The sequence below is a fragment of the Lithobates pipiens genome, unplaced genomic scaffold (assembly GCF_037356315.1).
Source record: "Lithobates pipiens isolate NorthernLeopardFrog02 unplaced genomic scaffold, aLitPip1_a1.2 Scaffold_22, whole genome shotgun sequence".
Lineage (NCBI taxonomy): Eukaryota > Metazoa > Chordata > Amphibia > Anura > Ranidae > Lithobates > Lithobates pipiens.
Window position 1 is genome coordinate 70,729,522 of NW_027507784.1, and position 22,648 is coordinate 70,752,169.

The window sequence follows — 22,648 nt, forward strand, 5'->3', positions numbered from 1 at the left end:
ATATTTAAAAGGCCATAAATGGGCAGATCTCTCAATGACAATGGCCAACCAAAGGAAATTCTGCTTGATTACTTTGGTTAACTGTTAGTTGCAAACTTTTAATCGTGTTGGCTACAGACTTTCTTGTCCAATATGCAAGCAGGGAGCCTCATTCCCATTTCTGTAGGAATAAGGGGATGATCATTGGCCAATTTTTCACACACTCTGGTTAGTCTCCCAGTAATTAGAACTTCCAGTGTGCCAAACAGATACGTTGATGTTAACTTCTACCAAGCCAAGTGTTGACCTCTACAATTAAGCCTCGAAAAGGGTGAAATGCATCCGAGGAGTACAGGAGCTGAAGCCATCGTTTACCCATCTCATTCACATTTAAGCAACAGGGAGTCGGTGCCTGTGTGCAGATGGCCACCATTTTGTTGAAGTCTACTGGAGCTGCAAGTATTGCTTGCAATTATAGCTTCAGTGATTGTCAGCAAAGACCCACCCTTGCTTAATGATACAAATGTGTAATATATCACAGCAAATGTAATAAATAGTTGTATCTGTCAGAAAACAACCCAACAAGGGGGCAGTTTCAATAGATAAATAATAATTTTCATCAAAAAAGGTTGATCATTCCTGGTGGGAAATCCAATATGATTAAGCCAAATCATTGACTACCATGGTTTTGGTGGATACATTTTTCATTTTAAACAGCCACTCTAATCTATGAGTGATCGTTTGGTAAAATTAAAAAGTATAAGGTCAGGATTCGTTTTGCCAACAGCCTGCAAGGCGATGCATTGGTGTGAACTGATCCTTTTGAACACAATAAATGTTCTCTTGTCCATGCCTTTTACTGTGTTTAAAAATGTAACAAAGTGCCAGAAAAAGTGTCTGGTGCGTAGAAGTCCTTATTAAAGCTGCCCCTAGTATCCAGAGCCAAAAGAGGTGTTCACTTAACCACTGAGCATCTAATACCTCCACATTTCCTTTTCTGATGAAGACACAAAAGAACAATAGCCTGAGAACCGTCTTCATTTTGCACCAAGGACCTCTTGTATTTTCAAGTACATAGGCTGTCGTTTTGTGTTTTCACGTATGTTCACGGATCACACGTAAAGGTTTTTTTTTTCCCTATCTTAGTCACAGTTCTCTAGCACATTAGCTGAATAAAGTTCCCTAGCTGGGGGATTATTATAAGGTGTCACCAGTGCCAGACTTTGCATGCTATGATGTACAAGTTGTGACTAGCCGGAAGCTTCCTTTAGGCTGAGGGTCAGATTAACCTAACACCTCCTTTTAAACACTTCATAAAACTCATTTCAGAATGAAGACCGTTCAGCGGAAATATGCAAAGCACACAGTGCCACAGCCTCGAATAATCTTGTCAACTGAAAATGAGTTAGGGGAGATAAAGCCTCAATCCTGTTTAGCTTTTTTGCAACAAAAAAAAAAAACTCTTTTCTAATCATCTCTTGAAATTGTTCAGTCAAGTATATGTTGTAGGCCATTGCAGTACAACATGGAGGCACCGTTGTTTTGCATTGACCATCTTGACACAAATGCTAAAACCTCACACCTAGTGCTAAACATGGTTTTAGATTTTAAAAAGTGCCTGGTAGTGCCGAGCCTGACTGGTTATCTCAGACAGTTCTTACCTGCGATAATTTTATATAAGAAGCCTAGTAGAAGGTATATGTATTTCGTTTCGCTCAGTCCAACCATTAGATCAACATGTAGTGTATCTAGATTATTGGACACCCAGAGCAGATATTTTTGACCACTCCCTTGCTCTATAAAAAAATGTTTCGGCAACAATCATAAAAAGCAAACAGATAATAATGACTAGCACCAATGGTCTAAATGTCACTGCCCCTTACATTAGTGGTCAGTGGAAAAGGGCCTTCTTATATTGGTAGTCGGAGTAATGGTTCTAAACATTGGTGGCCTTTATATTAATGGTTAGTGGAAGAAGGACAGTTGACCAGTGGTCAAAACTGCCGCCCTTACAACACAGCTAAAAAAGTAATTGATATCAGTGGTTACCGGAGCTAGAAACTCTTGGTTGTTCAAGAAATCTCTAGCAACCTCTGGAGGAACCACAGGGTTCCATAGAACTCTGGTTGAGAAACCCTGAATTAGATGTTCAACTTATAGGCTGTACCAAAAAAAAAAGCTAAAATATTATTGATATGCACAACCTGAATAACTCCATATTTCAAATCCATAGAGCTTCCTATGCTATGTATTCTTATTTTATAGCTTTGTTTTTTGTTTTTTTTCAGATGAAATGAAAGGGGACTATGATTGTATGGGACCTGAAGCCACTCACATAACCACTATCAATAACGGTACAGGTAATGATTGATATGTTTCCTAGATCCATCAGTTAAAGTAATTGTCTGTTTTTTATACCCATGTCCTAAACATATCTCCCAAATTTTAACATTAAGATTTTAGGTTTCACACCAGCCTGCCCAAATTCTACACCTATCCAATAAAGTTCAAAATTAAGAAACACCACACTGCTTCTTCCTAAGCTCAAAAGCTTTTGGTGTATTTCCCAACAAAATATAAATAATTGGTAGCAATTTTGGTATTTAAAATTTTTCAATGGCAATACAGTCTTTTTTTTTTAATCTTAATTTATTATTTTTTGCAAAATGCAACGTAACCAACTTTATGGTTTTCACCCTAAGAAATATTTTTATGACGGGTAGCCATAAAAAGACACATGGTTCTATAAGTGAATGCTGTGCCGTGCTTTTCCTTACCCTCCAATAAGATTGTTTGTTCAACTAGCAATTACCCAATATTGTCAAGTTAAGAGTCCACTTGTAAGCTGTTAAGAATTGGAATGGGGTCAGAGGTTCTAGGCAACATTCACAGCTCACTCTCTTACCATGGGTCACAGAATGCCAGTTCTAGAGGACATCATTGTTGAGCATTAGTTGTGTTTATTTACGTAAGTGTATCCTACTTGACTGTTAGCGAGTAACATTCTGCCCCGAGGGCACGTTTTTTCAACACTGAGTGTAATAATGGCTGACATTTCTTTAATCTTACGAAATAAAGTGGATTCCAATCCCCCGTTTAGATTTTGAACTCAACGCTGCCTGCAAATGCACAATTTCCGATTACTGTCATTTTTTTTCGTCCCCCACTTTTCGTAGATTGATAGCTAAGGAGACAGTTGATTTTTCTTGACAATTTTTTGTTCTTTGTTGCTCCACAGTAAAGAACACAAATTGCACTTCGGAGTTTGAAGACTATTTCACCCATAGAAAGATGGATAACAACGACGGGCACGGCGTTAGCATAGCAGAGTACTTACACCGCAGCGACACGGCCATCATTTACCCAGAAGCCCCAGAGGAGCTGTGCCGCCTCGGAACACCAGAAGCCAACGGACAGGAGGAGAATGGTAAGCCTGTGATTCATTTTTAGATACTACAAGGAGGACCCATTGCAGCTGTTGCAATTATAAATGCACTCTGTGCTGGGGTGTTTACCTTAAAATTTCAGGAACAGCTGCACGGGCCTGGAATTCCATGAGCCGAACATTCAATAAGCTCATGATGTCCTGTTTGCGAGTTCCTGACATTTTTCACTGTACTCAAAGGACAAGAACTGCTGAACAACCAGGATCTGAGGATGAATTGAACACAACTAGCGTTAAAATTAAAAACAAGCAAGTGTTCTAGGTAATTCTCAACATAAATTATAGGAGAACAGGAGGCCTCGGCACGGATGGATGTAACAATAAAGTGATTCATCCAACTAATTGTTGTTGGGTTAAAGAAGAATTCTAAGCCTAAAAGACATGTGTCCCTGCTGTACTAAAAGTAAGAAGCTTCCATGTATTAATTGTAGCACCCTAAAAATCCAATCCACATATTCTTCGGCTTGAATTCCTACTAAAGGGATGAGTTGCCATATATTCATGTGTCATACACCCACACCATACAAACTCATAAAAGCACTCATATCACCTCCTTGAAATGGAAATATATTACTATAGTATATCTAAAGTAGGGAATGGTCAGATCCCTTCTCGTTTTTTGGTCTATGTCCCATTGGGAAGACTTCCCCTTACTTCCTGCCCTAGAGACACACCCAGAAGTCAGGATAACTCTTCAAAGTGACGAGAAACTCCAGTGTAGAGAGTTGTCACCAGAAGAGTTGTCACCAATAGAACGTTACCCCTCATCTCCTGCTGATCACTTTCTAGCCCAGTGACAGTGGCCACCAGGAGACATGAGAAGGGGGTAAATCTCCCTAGAGGGGTCACATATAGCTAAAACGATTTAGCAATTTTTAACTCTTTCCCACTCCATGAATAACAAAAAATATATATACTTTAATCAAAATTTACCTGGAAGTACCCATTTGTGCTCTTATCAACAGCCTGGAACTTTTGTATTGTCATCTCTTAGTATTATCAATTTTAAATCTATAATAGTCACCAATAGAGCCTGTTATAATTATTACTGCTTTAACTACCTGCCCACCAACATGCAGAAAGGGAGCAAAATTATCACATGATCCTTCCGTGCAACATTAAACTAATAATTAATTAAAGCTTCTTGAATATAATAGATAAGGAAAGCAGAAAAAAATAGTTTATACCAGTATCTTCTGTACATTCTTGAGATACAAATTGCTTAGATGCAAGATCCGTAATTAATTTTCTGTTACAGTATGAAAAGATAGGTGCACGGGGAGGGGATGAACAACAGTTTAAAATGACGATACGACATTACAGCAGATTGCGTTGACTCCAAACATACCATCCTGGGCAGGAAGCCCATTAGCTGCCATTGATTCGCTGACCTTTTGCCCCGTGTCTTTTTCTCTTCTATCTTCACTCTAGACCTGCCACCTGGAACACCAGATGCTTTTGCCCAGCTGCTAACCTGTCCCTATTGCGACCGGGGCTACAAGCGGTTGACGTCACTCAAGGAGCACATCAAGTACCGCCACGAGAAGAACGAAGAGAACTTCTCCTGCCCTCTTTGCAGTTATACATTCGCCTATCGCACGCAACTTGAGCGGCATATGTTGACGCACAAGCCAGGGAGAGATCAGGTGGGGGGGACTGACTTTTAGTGATTCTCTCTTTAATAACCCCTTAGAGAAACTATATTGCTTTGATTGGCAATCATTATTAATTTTTCATGGCATTTTGAAGATGCAGATCTTTTAATGGTAATAGCTTTAATTGAGGTCTAAATGATTTTTTGATGGTCTCTTCTAATATGATTTAATAGTCTTATGTTCACGATCGAATGAGTGTGTTAATTTCTAATTTAGAAATTTTACTTGCACTTTAACTTCACTTTGGTTTAACGTTTTTAATGCTGCTCGAAAGGTGAAGGAAACATTGGTATTTTAATTAACGAGTTCTAAAAGAAATTACTGTCACATCGATTTTTTTCTTTTTTTTTTTGGCGTCGTTATAGCACAACGCTATAAATTGGCCTCATTTTAAAATGGATATCATATTTTTAGATTAAAAATTGCTGAAAAAATGTTAATGGGCCTTAAATTTTATCACTTAAAATATTAAGTGACTGTGCCAATGCAGCTGTGCTCCACATAGATTCACTTGTGTAATCACTGCTGAAAGAGAATGTTGGGATTTTTTTTTTTCCTGTCTCAATGATATTTTACACCTTTTTAGCGGAATTCTAGAATAAATCTTATGGCTTAGTTAAAGTGTATGTAAACTCTAATAATGGACTTTTCATATTTGTTCCCTTAGTTTGTTAAATATACCACTGGAAGCTTAAAAAAAAAAAAGCGTTTTAATTTATTTTTACAGGTTTTTTTTTTACAATATTGTTTTTTATTATCTTTTTACATATTTTATTAGAGTCCCAGTTGGAGGGCGTTAGTAAAATATCAGAGGTCTAAACAGACCCCTGATGTCTCACTTTTGAGACAGAGACTGAGGACAGAGATTCCCCAGCGCCATTCTTTGTAGCCAGGCAGCAGGGGGAATCTGCACAGTATAGGCATACCCCACTTTTAATTACACAATGGGGTTTATTTACTAAAACTGGAAATTGCAAAATCAGGCTCACTTCTGCATAGAAACCAATGAACTTCTAACCTCAGCTTGTTCAATTAAGCTTTGGTAATAAAACCTGGAAGCTCATTGGTTTCTATGCAGAAGTGAGCCTGATTTTGCACTTTTCAGCTTTAGTAAATAAACCCTGTTGTGTACTTAAAAGTGGGGTATGCCTGTGCAGGGTGATTAGGATGTGCCCAGGCACACCTGGTACCCCATGTGCACACACCTATGTACACGGTCCTGTATAAAGGTGACTTAATTGAATAGACTCAAAGCTGTTTAATAGATACAAAACAGTGAGTGTCTGTTGTCACCCTAAGACTGGAAGTGTGTTACTGGCAGGATCACCAGGTGCAACTAAAGGGAATAAAAAGGCTAAATATAAGAAAACTAGTATATTTTTCTTTTTGAGTTCAGAAACACTTAGTAGGAGATTTACTAAAACTGGTGGGCACAGAATCTGGTTCAGCTGTGCATAGTAACCAATCAGCTTCTAACTTTAGCTTGTTCAATTAAGTTTTGGCTATAAGCCCACGTTCACATTGGACCGATTTGGAAATGTGATTGACATGTCCAGTCCCCGATTCCTGTAGTTCCTGTACTACTTTTGGTGACTTCAGGGGCGATTTGAATAAACATCTGTGTATAAACACGCACAGATGTCTGTCATATCGCCTCCGACGTCGGACTGCATTGCCGGTTAGAAATCGATTTCTAATCCTGCATTTAGTGTGAACCTGGGCTAAAACCTGGAAGCTTATTAGTTACTATGCACAGCTGCACCGCATCCTGCATGCGCCAGTTTTAGTAAATCCCCTCCTTTAAGTGCAATCTCTCAGACTCCGGTTTGGTAATAATTCCCAATCTAGTTGCAGTTCTTATCTACGGCACGCTGCTTTCCCCACGTAGCTGGACACTTTTATGGGCATATTATTAGCACAGGATTAATATACATCAATGTGGATGAGACCAGAAGCAACAAGTAGGGACTGATCAGGAGTCAAACCATAATTAAAGCCAGAAAGCAGGACATCAAATGGCATATCAAAAACATGATCTAAGGGCTAAGCCCAGACAAGGCAGGTTCAAGACAGACAGAGAAGGTTCGAGGTCAAGTAAGTCTGGGTTAGAAGCAGCAAAGCAGTCCACAAGCACACCCTAGAGGCAAAAAAAGTAAATTCTATCACGGGCACTGACAAAAAGAGGCTTCATTTTAAAAGGACAAGAATCAATCACCAGCGTAACAATTCGTGGTAATAATTACTGCATGTACAAACTTAATGTAAGCTTGAATGTGCACTGTTTGGCAGGCTTGCTTACATTCCTGGTCAAACCATAAATGTCTCATGCATATACATAAGCTAGCGTGTAAGAGCCACTGTAAGTAGAAGAGCTGACAATTACAAAGACCAATAGTAACCCCTAGTAGCCAATTAGGCAACCTCTTTCAAAAGCTTTGAAGCCAATCAGATGTTGCCTTTCCTTTTGTAAAAGGAAGAGCAAAGACAGTCTCTACTCACAGTATCCAATCAGACCACAGTTTAGGAACCAAACAGGTACTAGCTTTTGTAGACCACCTTATACAAATGACAGCTGGAATCTCATTGGGGTAGATTTACTAAAACTAGAGAGTAAAAAATCTGGTGCAGGTGTGCATGGTAGCCAATCAGCTTCTAACTTCAGCTTGTTAAATTAAAGTGGTTCTAAAGTTAGAAGTTTTTTTTTTAACTTAAGATAAAAAAACCTTCAGTGTGCAGCAGCTCCCCTAATCCTTAACTGAGCCCATCTCGACCCAGCGATGTTGCACAAAAGTCATGGCTGCCTGGGACTCTCCCTCCTCCTTGACTGAGACAGGAGTGGGGCTCCATTGACATCCACTGATGTCAGTCAAAGTCAGTGAGCCAATGAGGAGAGAGAGGGGCGTGGACCGAACCGCAGCTCCGTGTCTGAATGAACACATCGAGCAGCATCTTTGCTCGGGTGCCCCCACAGCAAGCCTCATTCTATGGGGGCATTTGGCATAACGGAGGGGTCAGGAGCACCGGCAAGGGACCTGAGAAGAGGAGGATCGGGGCTGCTCTGTGTAAAACCACTGCATAGAGCAGTTATTATTTTTAAATGAAAAAAAAAAGAAGAGATTTTAGTATCACATTAAGCTTTAAAGCAGTAGTAATTCCCTGGGTGTTTTTTTGTACCCTGAAAGGTAATGTCATAATGTGCTAGTATGCTTTGTATACTAGCACATTATGTTAAACGTACCTGCAAACAAAGCATTCCAGTGCTGCACAGTCACTGCTGCAGCTTCCTTCTTCATTCAGCCTTCCTTTTGGGTTTGTGGACTCCAGCTGTGTGACTGACCGGAGGCATGATGACGTCACTCCCGTGCATGGCGTTTACGGTGTAGGACTATAAAGGAACAGCCCAGGTGGCCGTTCCTTCAGAGCGCCTGCACCAGTGATGTCGCCGGCTGCATATACAATAAATATCTCCTAAACAGTGCACGTTTAGGAGATATTTACACTACCTATAGATAAGTCTTATTATAGACTTCCCTATAGGTAAAAATCAGAGATGGGAGTTTACTCCCACTTTACCAACAAAAAAAAAAACCCTGGAAGCTTCTTGGTCACAATCACCAGATTGTGCACTTTCCACTTTTAGTAAATCAACCCCATTGGCTTCTCTAAGAAACTCAGTTTTCATCATCATTAAAAAATATTATTATAAAAAAATGAATCAAATTGTTTTTTTTTTTTAAATATCTCTACAGAACTTAGGTTGACTATATGTTCAGTTTTTGCACAAATTTTATTTAGTCCCATCATAAAAAAATGAACTTCAACCATATAACATAAATGCCCAAAAGCGTGCAAAATCAGTGCCACTGCTGAGCCTTTAACATGTACATGTCGATGCACTTGCTTGAGTTGGCGCGTTCCGACTACAAGCTTTGGTGTTGAAAAGTCCCCTCATTTGCTCGTGGCATTTACAATTAGTAAATTAAAATGATTGTATCATATTAACAGTGGCACAACTAAAGTTTATAGTGGTCCTCGGAGGGCTGTGGGGGGAGTCCGAGCAGCTGTTGCTGTTTGTTTATGCAACTCAGCAACATATGAGCCCTGGTCCCTCAGTGGAGATCGACGGGTTGGGCTAAGGCTTGATCTTTGAAGGTTGCTAGTGTTTGAACAAACCTCCCTGTATCCTGTGTACACCATCTGTCTCACCAGGAATGTGGGAAGGCTCAGTACACCCCAGCAGTTGTCATGCCGCTTCTGTGCTCACTGTCTTTTTTGTGTGTGCAAAAGCTTTTGTGTCCTATTGCTTGAAGCTGGCTGACATACCTTGAGCATCGCCACACTGCTATTTCCACATCCTCTGTCACAACCGGCATGTTTCTTAGACACTTTAAACCTCACCTGCTGTAACAAACCTATACCTGGCCCCTTCTTTTCGCACAATGGTCAGATATTTTATTAGAAGGGAACCGCAAATTGACCTTCTGACAAAGAATCAAAGAGCGGTCGCCCCTTGCCCATAAGTAAATTTTTTTTGTCCTTTATTTTGAGCAGTAAAATATGTTCCTCTTTCCTAGCTAACCATTTTTCTGCCTGATTTTACAGTCTAGCACTGAAAAAAAAAAAAAAAAGTTTTTGTGATTAACACAAAAAAATAAAAAAATGGCAGCCCATATTGTTTCCTTAGATTGAGTATGACCAGTACATTGAATATTTTCTTAAATATTTTGTGTATTGTAAAAAAAAGTAGGGTGCCCTTCTTTCTTTCTTGAATCATTTTAACTACTGTACAAAATTTTCAAAAAAAGTTTTTTGTTTTTTTTAAACTTTTGTTTTTATTTTAAGTACAGTAAGAATGTAGGCAACATTAGAGGTGGCCTCAAAATTAAACTTTTTTATTTGTTGGTGTTTATTGTGTTTTATATTGAAAGTGCATTGTATCAGATCACATGAATTGACAAACTACTGTTCAAAATTAATCTTGTTTTTTTTTTTTTTTGTTCTTTATTACACAGCATCAAATGTTGACCCAGGGAGCTAGCAATCGCAAGTTTAAATGCACAGAGTGTGGCAAAGCCTTCAAATACAAGCACCATTTAAAAGAACACCTCCGGATACACAGCGGTGAGTACTGGCCGGTTGCAGGTCTAATCTGGGTTTGAGATAGTTAATGGGATGTAGACAATGTTAAAGTATTACTAAACCCACAACAGTAAAATCAGTCTGTATATGCAGTAAAGCATGCTTGCTATACTCACTGTGGAACCTAAGGGGTTAATCCTCTGCATTTTGTAAAAAGGCTGTTTGATCCTGTCTTCTCTGATCCTCTCCTTCTTCCACTGTCTCCAGTATATCTCCTGATATTTACAGAGCTAGGGGGACAAGCTGCACATGCTTAGTTTGGTGTGTATTGCTAGAGAGTTTTTTGTTTTTTGGGAGGGTGCATGTGATCAGCACAGGGCCAATCGGCATTTTCCAGATAGGAATGCAGGGGTCCTGCATTCTCATAGGACAATCAGAGGAGAATGAAAACTCACCCTATAAGTTTTAACCAGACACTGAAAGAAGTCACAAGACTGCTATATACTGCTGATGAGAAAAAGGTAGCAGTTTATATTTACTAAAATAATTGCATTTTCATGTTCTGTGTACTGTGGGAAGCCAGATATAGTGAATGCAGGCTCCTGGGTTTAGTAACACTTAAAGCCTAATATTTATTCAAGCAAAAGTACTTATTTTCCTAAATTCAGTTGCAGATAACTAATAACATGTAAATAGGGAGTATAAGTAAAAGACCTATTATTGGAAATGTCTTATTTAAAATGTGGCAAACCAGAAACACCCAGAGGCATATTTATAAATCAGTGAATGTGACATTCTCCAAACATTCAAAGGTGGTTCACCATTCCTGGTAATTTCTGAAATTTGAAACACGTGCATCAGGAAGATTTACCTGCAGCAAATATTTGGTAAATGTCACATTCACTACTTTAACCACTTTAACCATGTCACATTCACTACTTTAACCACTTGCCGACCAACCACCGTAGTTGTACTGCGGCAGAATGGCATGGTTGGGCGAAACAACATTATGTAATGTCGCTTCGCCCTGTGGCCACTAAGGAGCATGCCGATGCGAGTGCCCGGCAGTCTCAAACATTGCCGGGCTCCCGCGATCGCCACTGAGACGCGGAGAACCTGGTACTGTGTGTATAAACACACAGTTTCCGGTTCTCTGAGGGGAGAAGTGACAGATTGTCTGTTCATACAGAGTAGGAACAGCGATCTGTTATCTTCTTTGCACAGTCCCCATCCCCCCTCAATTAGAATAAAAATAGTTTTTTTGTAAATTTTTGAGGGATATTTATTATAGCAAAAAGTAAAAAATAATAAATACATAAATAATAAATTAAATGTTTATAGCACAAAAAATAAAAACTGCAGAGGTGATCAAATACCACCAAAAGAAAGCTCTATTTGTGGTAAAAAAAAGAACGTCAATTTTGTTTGGGTGTAACGTTGCATGACCGCGCAATTGTCAGTTAAAGTGCTGAATTGCAAAAAGTGCGAGGAAGGGGGTAGAATCTTCTAGGGCTGAAGCGGTTAAAAAATATGCTCCCAAATGTAAGTAATAACTGAAGGAGGTTCTTAAATTTTACGTATGAACTATTATCATTATCCATAGATAGTGTAATAAGGTTAAGAAGATTTAGTTGTGAAAATATAAATATAATTTATTGTGTTTTAGACATACTGATGATAGAACAGAATAATTTATTAAACAAGTCTTTGCAAAGAAAATTTAAAAAGAAGTTCCCTGCAAAAGAAGACTCTTAATTCTTACCTCTCCGGAGGTCTTATCTTTGCTCTCCTGCAGTGCCATGTCCTTCTGGGGGTGTCAGATACTTATGTGCACTATGGTTCCATCTGCCAGCTCCAATGTCACTATAGGACATAGGAGTTATGTAGGGGCCAACAGATGGAAGCAAAGAGTGCAGTGGGGGACCCTGCATCTGACAAACCCAGATGTGTGTGGAATACTGAAGATACTTCAACTGGTGGTTGTAGCTCTTACACAGAGTGAAGATTGAAGAGTGAGCATTGGGGTTAATTTACTAAAGGCAAATAGACTGTGCAAAGCGCAGTTACACTCTGCAAGAGCAGTTTCTCCAGAGCTTAGTAAATGGGGTAAAGATTCACTATGCAAAGAATCACATGCACTTTGCAAAGTTCACAGTCTATTTGGCTTTAGTAAATCAACCCCATTGTGTCTGCTGGAGAGGTAATTATTAGGATTCTTCTTTTAGAGGGAGCTTCTTTTTCAAATATTTTGATATCGACTGAGTCACTTTAAGCAGAAAGCCAGATATAGTTATGATTTAGCCCTTTGGAAGCCACTCATACTATTTTTCACTTCTTCACCCACAGGAGAGAAGCCATACGAATGCCCAAATTGCAAGAAACGCTTCTCCCATTCGGGTTCCTACAGTTCACACATTAGCAGCAAGAAATGCATTGGCCTGATCTCTGTGAACGGGAGAATGAGAAACAACATGAAGGCAGGTTCATCTCCAAACTCTGTGTCATCATCTCCCACCAATTCAGCCATAACTCAGCTCCGGCACAAACTGGAGAATGGGAAACCACTTGGCTTGACGGAAACTTCGGGCCTACTTAAGATCAAAACAGAATCACTAGATTACAATGACTATAAACTTCTTCTGGCAGCCTCACACGGGTTTAATGGTCCTAATCCATTCATGAATGGTGGTCTTGGAGCTACCAGTCCCTTGGGAATTCACTCCTCAGCTCAGAGCCCAATGCAGCACTTAGGTGTAGGGATGGAGGCATCATTACTTGGGTACTCAAACTTAAGCAGCAATTTGAGTGAGGTTCAGAAGGTCCTGGAAATTGTGGACAACACAGTTTCAAGGCAGAAGATGGAATACAAGTCTGAAGAGATAGCAAAGTTGAAGGGGTACCACATGAAGGAAACTGGACCTCAAAGAGAGGAACAAGGTGTGACGTCCCCTGGCGTCCAGCAAGCGGGTCTTCCAGTTGTAAGTCATAATGGTGCCACTAAAAGTATTATTGACTATACGTTAGAGAAGGTAAATGAAGCCAAAGCCTGTTTACAGAGCTTGACTACGGATTCAAGAAGACAGTTTAGCAATATTAAGAAAGAGAAGTTACGTACCTTGATAGACCTCGTAAGTGAAGAGAAGATGCTAGAGAGCCATAATATAGCCACTCCATTTTCTTGCCAATTTTGTAAAGAAAGTTTTAACGGTCCCATTCCTTTGCACCAACATGAAAGATACTTGTGTAAAATGAACGAAGAAATTAAGGCAGTCCTCCAACCTAGTGAAAACCTTATTCTCAATAAACAAGGCATGTTGGCTGAGAAACAAGCACTCCTGCTGTCATCAGTATTTTCCGAGAAAGAAATGATTAGCCCTATCAACCCTTACAAGGACCACATGTCTGTACTTAAAGCATATTACGCTATGAATATGGAACCTAACTCAGATGAACTACTGAAAATTTCCATAGCTGTTGGCCTTCCTCAGGAATTTGTGAAGGAATGGTTTGAGCAAAGAAAAGTCTATTCATATGCAACTTCCAGGTCACCATCTTTGGAAAGGACCAGTGGGGAGGTGGCACCAATAACCACCACTCCCACGAAAGACTCTGCATCAGCTAGATCTCCGGTAAAACCTGTGGATTCTATCACTTCGCCATCTATAGCAGAACTTCATAACCGGGTATCAAATTGTGATACGCCTCTCAGGCTAACAAAACCTAGTCATTTTACTGGTCTGAAGCCAGTTGTTGATAAATTGGACCACTCCAGGAGCAATACTCCATCTCCTTTAAATCTTTCTTCCACATCTTCTAAAAACTCCCACAGTAGTTCTTACACTCCAAACAGTTTTTCCTCGGAAGAGCTTCAAGCTGAGCCTTTGGACTTATCTGTACCGAGACAAATGATGGAAATAAAAAGTATTATAGCCGCAAAGAACAAAACCAAACCTAATAATGTCACTATTGACCACAACAATGTTCATTTGCCCTCTGAGACTGTAGACGAGCCACTGAATTTAACGTACATCAAGAAGGAATTTTGCAATTCCAATAATCTGGACAAAAGCACTAACCCACTATTTGGCTTGAGTCCATTTAGTGGCAAACCTTTGTATACTGCTCTTCCACCACAGAGCGCTTTTCCACCAGCCACTTTTATGCCGCCAGTACAGGCGAGTATCCCGGGACTTCGACCATATCCAGGACTTGATCAGATGAGCTTCCTACCACATATGGCCTATACTTACCAAACTGGGGCAGCTACATTTGCAGATATGCAGCAGAGGAGAAAATACCAACGGAAACAGGGATTTCAGGTAACGATAATGAATATGTTAGCTATATTTTTGATGGAGACATCCAAGAATCAGTGTAACATTTTTATTAATAATAGTCTAAGTGTTGACATACATTTTTTCTGTGAGTTTCAGTCTATTGTTGGTATAGGATCTACAGTGTCTTTGTAGTATTGTTCAGTATCCCTAAAGCATTGTACACACGGGCACTGGCAATATCAGGAAGTTTAACAGAAATTGGCTGACATTTGGCCCGTGTGTATGGCAGCCAGTCTGACCGAAGGTGGCCGAACATTTGGCTTCTGTAGAAGGGGCATGATAGAAAAAGATCTGCCAATCGGCATCCAATCATCGCTCTCAGCCAATGGCTGAGAGAGCTGACTGGTGTGTTCTGGCAGTGGGGGACAGCCCCCCCGTCAGAACACAATAGCTAAGCAGGGGAGATCTCTGTACTAACATCAAATGATTAGTACAGTGGCTCCTCCCGAGCTCCTCAGTTGTTGTTTTTTTTTCGTTCAGCCCGCTGGGTTAAGTGTAAAAAAACTGCATCATGTATAATAGAAACTGAAAGAAAACTTTCTATGCCACCCATAGCAAATAATCAAATCTGTGTCTCATTTTCTGAAATAATGTGTTTGGAATGAGAACACAGTTCAACTTCCAGGAACTTTTATTCATAGTGCCCAGTGCATACTATTTTTTTTATTCCAACTGGCATTGTGCCCTTGCTTTACATCTACAAATGTCAGTGTGGACACCTAAGAGTTGATTTGCTAAAGGTAAACAGACTATGCACTCTGCAATTGCAGTTGCTCCAGAGCTTAGTAAATGAGCAGAAACTCTGCTGACTTCCATCAACCAATCCCGTGCAAGCAAAAATGCTATTCATTGTTATTTTTCTTGCACGTGATTGGGTATTCTTTGCAAAGTGAAGCTTTACCTCATTTACTAAGCCCTGGAGCAACTGCACTTTCAGAGGGCAACTGCACTTTGCAAGGTGCAGAGTCTATTTGCCTTTAGCAAATCACCCCTCTAGAGTCCATGGGGTTGCACTCTGTTGTAAAGTTGCGCCAGAGCTTAGTAAATGAGGGGAAGCTCTGCTGACTTTCATCTTCCAATCATGTGCAAGCAAACATGCTTTTTTTTTTCATTTCCTTGCATGTGATTAGGTATTCTTTGCAAAGTGAAGTGTTACCTCATTCACTAAGCTTCAGAGCAACTGCACTTGCAGAGTTTATTTGCCTCTAGTAAATCAACCCCTATGCGTCAATAATGTGGCCAAGGTAGAATTGAAGTATTTCCCAAGTGGAGTTCCATATTAGTATGCATTGAACAGTAGCTTAGTAGGTGCATCTTTCTAATTCAATAAAACTCTGCCATTTCTTTATACCATTTTTATATACCAGCAATTTTTCAGTAGGTAAAAACTAATCAGCTATGAAATAGGTGCATGAGTTCAGTACAAGCTACTCATACATTGTGTATATTTCCTTCCTTTGTCTTGTATGATAAATGGTTACTCACCTACCACCAACCCTTTTCCTTAATGTGAAGCAAGAATGTTGGTAATCCTATCTCGGATGCCTGAAAATTTTCATTAGCTTTATGTAAAGGTCATTTTTTAGGTGGCTCTCATTTTTGTAATTCTAGGGATTTTCAGTAGCGTTATTCTCATGGGTGTTTGTAAAGAACAGTTGGATGTAGGGTGAGATAGAACAATGTGAAAGCATATAAGGCAGCCGTAGCTCTTGAGCTTTGTTCAGCAGCTAGATGAACACAGCTCATACTGTAATCCACTGTTCTTTAACCCCTCAAATTCTTAAGAGCCCCAACAGGTCATATACTGTATTTACACAATTTTGTTCAAGTGATAGAGGCTCGGACTTGACTTTCGAAAAATCAATACTTTAACCGTGATAAGAAAATGATGACGGAACGTGGGTTTCAAAGCCAGCATAGGTTCTACTTACCATATTCTCTTGCCAATTACTGTAACAACCATTGCTTCATCAATAAAGCTCCACTGTGAGTTCATACTGGTAGTTTATGTACTTCTGATCATGAAGGAAGATTGTGCAATGGTTGGATTATTAAGAAATGACAGTCACTAGTCATCAGTTGGCCTTAAGCTGCCACAATGCTGGTAGTAAGCTAGGGAATAATTTACTGAAAGTTTATATCACAAAAGAGATCAACACATTAAATTTTTTTCTTTGTTTTGAATAGAATTCTGGAAAGGTTAAAACCTTTGTTAGGTTTTACTGCTATTGCGGGCTTTTTTTAATGAGATTTTTCTCTCACTTTCTGTTCTGGGGACAATCTTTTACCAGACAGGAAGTGAGAGTAAATCTGCAACAGGCAAAGGTTCTATCATCCCCTTACTCAATTTGAAAAATAACTTCTGCCTATGTTACAGTTGCTGAGAGATTTCTCCTCACTTCCTGTCCTAGGGACAACCTTTTTCTACGAGACAGGAAGTGTAGAAATATCTCCAACGGAGCCTCAGACAGCAATAAAACCTGATAGCAGTTGTAACCCTTCCTCACACTATCCAAAATGACCAAAAAAAGTGTTTTGGTGATGCATTTTAATTTGTCAAAGTGTCTAAAATAAGACCCTTTGTCTTAGAGATTGGGAATTTAAATTCCATTAGATGACGTTGGACAGATACTACACATATGAAACATATTTTCAACATTAACATCTTACTATGCAAGGGAACCAAAAGTTATCACTAAGCAGTAAAGAGTTTTAATCACACAGTAGCATGGGAATAACTCCTTGTTAACAAATACCGAATCTGCATATCATTGGAAACGCTTGCAAAAGTGGAAATAACCAGCTATTGAATAGTCTCATGCTACTAAGTCATTCAAAAATTCTCAGTGTTGTTCAGCCCTAAGCTTAGTTTCACCAAAATCTATAACATATGCATTATTAAAGTGAAAAAAAAAAAGAATATCTCTGAAAGTTTTATGGTGACTTGTTCTAGATCTTAAATTAAACTGATGTCCGAAAACGCTACGCAAGCCAGCGTAATCTGGTCTCAATTAATTATCGGTAAACCAAGCCCGTACAACACGAAGGCAGGAGACAGCTCTTTGTAGTCAGGACCAAAATAAATCTAAATACACTGAATGATTTAGAATCCACTTTCATCATTGTCTAACGCTGAAGGCATGTGGACGCAAAGCATTGATAAAATATTCCCCATTTTAAATTACAAAATTAAATAGCATGCTTAGGGCCTTTTGTCAGCAGACATAAACTTAAATGGATTGTATAATAACATCTTGCATCTGATCATAAAATTCAATTATACAGTATTATTTATTTATTTTTTTCCTTAAAAAAGCGGAAAAAGAATGGAAACAAATTCCCTCCTTCTAAAATAGTGTTTATTGTCTGATAAAAATTAATACACTTGAATTTGAATAAAACAATATTTTTAATGAGGGCACGGAGATTTTTATTAGTTTTATCACCGCGTCGATGCTTAACAAGGCACTGACGTTAATTTGTTATATTACAGGGTGAAATGCTTGATGGGATTCCCGATTACATGTCAGGCCTGGATGATATGACGGATTCTGACTCCTGCCTGAGTCGGAAAAAAATTAAGAAGACGGAAAGTGGCATGTATGCCTGCGATTTATGTGACAAGACATTCCAGAAAAGTAGCTCCCTCCTGAGACACAAATATGAACATACAGGTAAACGGATACACCTTTGTAGCTGTTCTATCACAAGCCAAAACCATACATCTTTTCACCTTATCCAACAAGCACCCATGAGCTGCCCAGTTTGGACATCTTGATCTGACTCAGTGGAGTTTATTTACTAAAGGAGTAAAGAATGTTCCCTTAGCTTAGAGAATCAGTCAAAGCTGTATTGAATACCCATAAATGTGCAAGACAAATTAAAAAGAAGAAAACAGGATTTGTAATTGACTTTGATTGCAGTGAACCTGTTTTTACCTTATTTCCTAAGCTCACTTTGAAAGGTGAACACGTTACACCTTTAGTAAATCTACCCTATTGCGTAAAACTGCACAAACATCAGGTCAGACCATGATAATTGCATTCAATTTGGGTTATTAGAGCATTTTTGCTTGCCCACGGTCAGATTAGGATAGCCAAAACAAAAGTGTGAGCAAGATACTTCTTAATTCAAGTTGACTGATTTCCAGGGATCTCATGAGATAGGGCAAAGTGTCAGGTCTGAATACCTTGTCCAAACATTTTTTTTTTCTTCTGAGCACCAGTATGCCTGTACTCTGCCCTCTTTTTCCGATCATGACTTGAAGGTGCATGACAATGCAGTGACTACAATTAACTTCCATTTGTCATCTTCCTACACATCTGATCTTCCTGTAGTATCAATGGCCACCTTGACAATGTTCAATAAACTGCTAATTTGGATTTTCCTATCTTTCTATTTATGTTTGTGACTTCTGATACAAATGGCCGATGATATCTATGGGTATATTGTTCTAAATAAGATTCATGTGACCAACTACAACGTAATAGGCAGTTATCGAACCATCATTTCACCCCTCCCCCAAGGTAAAGCAATAGAGCAACATTTTAAAATAGTATTCATTATCCGTTATGTTACATTATATATCATGTTATGGCATATTTCAAGGCTTCTGGTCACCACTCTGGTCCTCACTTAGGTTTCTGAAAGAATAATTATTTTTATTGTCCAAGAACAACCAATCATAATAAAATCTAAAGCAGAAAATGCCAGTTGAGGAATAGATTTGAATCTTGTTGGTTAATATGGGGTAGGGAGAAGCTAAGGTTTTGGTCAAACTTGTATTTGGTCAATGACATTGTCCAGAGGATATAGCCATGTGGCCATATTAGATCAATGATTTCTCCAGCATCCCGGCCCTTTTGCCACTTGTGGCTGCATGGTGGGCAATTCCACAACCCTCAGGTGATTGGGATGGCAACCTGCTGCCATATGGCAGTTTACCATGAACCCTAGCTCATCCTTAGTATGAGGTGATACAGACTCACTCACTACTTATTCTGGACACTGTCATATACAAAGTATGTTATCTGTGAACATTGCAATGGATAACTCTACACAAGCCACGCTGGTTAAAAAAAAAAAAAGCTTAATGCACTTAGCTACAATGATCGTTAAATTACATAATGACTACTTTATTGTTTTTTTGTTTGTTTGTTTTTTTCACCCAATGAGTGCTGAAGATAACAATCACATGACTGTAAATAAAGATTGTTATGTCAGATAACACATGTGTTATAACTCAGTGATTTGAATCCTTTTATCTGAGACTGGCCAACTGAGCACAGTGTATACGTCAACAGCTTGTAGAGTCATAATGGAACAAGATGGGAAACAGATTTTACTATTACTATTTCCCAAACTGATAATCTCACTGCATTGCCTTATAGTTCCAAATCTGTTAAAATATGGAGCCCCCGAAATAAACCTAAAAATCCCATTTAACATATCTATCTACATAGCATAGGTTGAGCATAACAATCAATTGTGCTGCTTATGGCAGATCCTTGTTTGAAACTACTACATGATTAATGGTTATTGACCTTAAGAGGTATTGCAGCAGCTGCAGATATTGTTGCACAATACCCCTTTTTTGCTGCCGGTATCCAATCCTCCCCTACAATTAAAATGACAAGAGCCCCCCACTGTCACCCCTGCCAGGCCTGTCCCCAATGTTTGCATTCCTCACTGCTGTCATTCTCATTCTGGTGCTGACGCAGCAGGTGTATATAGCCTTGAGTTACACACCAGCCACGGCTGGTATTTGCATTCTTTTTGCTCACTTTGAGGCCGATTCATGGAAATTCAAACCATTTAAAAGTCATGATCGGCTCGTCTCATTATAGTGGTTCAGTATGAGGAGGTTACCAGTTTAGCTCTTAAATGCACATCTTAAAAGTCGTGAAAAACTCCTTCATGCCTGTTGCACATTCCTTTATTTGAGGAAAGTTTTTTTTTTACTCCCCATCAGGCAATTCAAATTTATATTATAGGTTGAGATGGTCAACTGTAAGAATGGAATTTTTCATCAGGCTCCTATCAGAGCAGCCCCTGACACCAACAACTATTATGTCTTAATTTAATGTGGATCTGTGCTTTGCCCATGCCGATCAAAGCAACTGATTTACTTAAATGCCAACACTCTTATCTACGTTATGACCGCAATACGCCTTTTTAAGTCTTCATACATGATTCCTACTGCCATGAAAATATTAACATTGCATGAGAGAACTAGGAATACACACCTGTGCACATCTCTAGTTTTCAGACCCAACTGTCAAATCTGGTCACTTTTTCTTGCTCCCTCGCCACTCCATTCTTACCAGTACAGGAGAAGAATCCCTAGGTAAGCTTCAGGTCAATCTGACTGGAGTTTACAATGAGCTAAGGACTTTCAAGGAAATTGGGTATTTGCAGGTAAAGGGCTGCATATAGAGTAGGACAGTATTAAAATGAGAGCGGATACCACTGTAGGCTAATATAAATAGATTGCCTGCTGACTTACATATAGGCTAGGATGATTTGAACTAAAGCAGAGTCCAGATCAAAAAGAAGTTCCAACCAAAAACAAACCGTGGCATTACAAAAACTCAATTTTATTGATTAGCAAAAAAGTAAATATGCATATAAAACCAAAACCTTCACCAATAAAAAAAGAAATGACAACATTGTCAAGTGCTGTAAAAACATAGCCTGGGCTCACAGACACACAGCCCCATACACGCAGATGCTAGCAGCAATGCATATGGTAGCAGCAATATCAAATGTGGAGAGCAGCAATAGCTGATTGGATGGAAATGTCCACAATGGGCTGCTTATACAGTACTTTTAGCAGAGTTGGTCTGCGGAGGTATGGCTTCAGGTGCTTCACTGTGTGCTATGACACTTTTCTAACAGGTCTGTGCCACACTTAATTTAAATCTCCTTAAATTGTTTGCATTGAATATATGATTTGGGTGAAACTAAGCATAGAGCTTCCTTAACACTTCTGAGCAGGGTTTAACTTGCAGCATCTGGTTCTATCCACTTGCATTTAAGCACTGTTGGAATCCTTTGCATAAACAGCAAGTATCCTTTCATAGTCTAAACCCTAACCACATTCAGTAGAGTCAGCAGCATCCATTCAATATGCATTGAATGTCAGGATACCATCAAGGAGCCTTAAGAAGCACCCAAGTAGACAAGCTGTAAATCTGGCTGTAGCTGCACATTTCAGTGCAACAATTATAGCTGCAAGCATGATATAGTATTATCAGTAGTAGAAAGTATACAAATACATCCCCATTCACTATTATGCTGCAAGCTCCAGCTGGACGAAGCAGTGCTGTAGTAGGCCTGTGTGTCTTTCGGTTGCATCATGTGTCTCAGTCTTGTGCCCTGGCATCACGCTGTCAAGCATTCAGTGTCAGGTCTATTTTTGAATGACACGTCAAGCATGGCCGCTATGGAAGGTGTGAAAGGCATTCCTGGGCTATTTGGAGCCTGGAATCAGCCAGATGTGTTTGGGCTTGGCCTTATTCTCATGTTCCAGTGTTAGGCTGAAGAATGTACAAGCCACTACAGAAAACACTGAGTTTCGCAGGCACTCGACTTCTAATAGATTCATACTGCCATGTTAGGGAACTTCATCAACTTGAATATATGCAAATATGACCCTATATTCAACAACAGCACTGTTAAAATATAATCTACGCTGCTGAGTAATCTGAAATTTTGAGGTCAGGCTCAAGTTTGAAAGATTGGTTGGTATAATTATCACATGCCGCCTAATCCTTTTACATTTTGTTAAAATAAAGAATATTGGCATACATGAACCGTATTTAAAGTAGAAGTAAACTCCTCTATCGTTTTCAGCCAAGGAAGCTGCCATCTTTTAATCTTCAACTGCTATAGTGCTGCACATGTGGTTCGTTATGACACCAGCCATTAGATGGTTTGATAGTTTGGCTGAGAGTACAGCCAATGTGCAGTTAGCATTCCCGGCATACCTTTTTTTTAACTGTTTAAATCGATGGGTTTACTTCCACTTTAAAGAGTAGCCTTTTATGGTCATTTTGTTAAAGCCTGGAAGGCCAATGAGTATCCATTTACTGATTTTGGTCTATTAAGGCATTATAAGCATCTGAAGTCTTTTTTTTGTGTAAACTAAAAAA

The 22,648-nt window shown here is 39.3% G+C and overlaps 1 protein-coding gene across 5 annotated transcripts in view; it reads left to right on the forward strand.

Annotated features, from left to right (window-relative positions):
- Positions 1–22,648, forward strand: part of ZEB2 (zinc finger E-box binding homeobox 2) — a 182,148-nt gene that overhangs the window by 156,902 nt on the left and 2,598 nt on the right. For 4 of the 5 annotated variants that reach the window (XM_077447740.1, XM_077447742.1, XM_077447743.1 and 1 more), the window contains 6 exons: positions 2,268–2,339; positions 3,218–3,406; positions 4,856–5,070; positions 10,092–10,200; positions 12,505–14,477; positions 17,989–18,169. In XM_077447740.1, the coding sequence (XP_077303866.1) occupies positions 2,268–2,339; positions 3,218–3,406; positions 4,856–5,070; positions 10,092–10,200; positions 12,505–14,477; positions 17,989–18,169 (2,739 nt within the window). Of the gene's footprint in view, positions 1–2,267; positions 2,340–3,217; positions 3,407–4,855; positions 5,071–10,091; positions 10,201–12,504; positions 14,478–17,988; positions 18,170–18,957; positions 19,022–22,648 lie in introns of all 5 variants that reach the window. The other variant, XM_077447744.1, reaches the window with a different exon arrangement.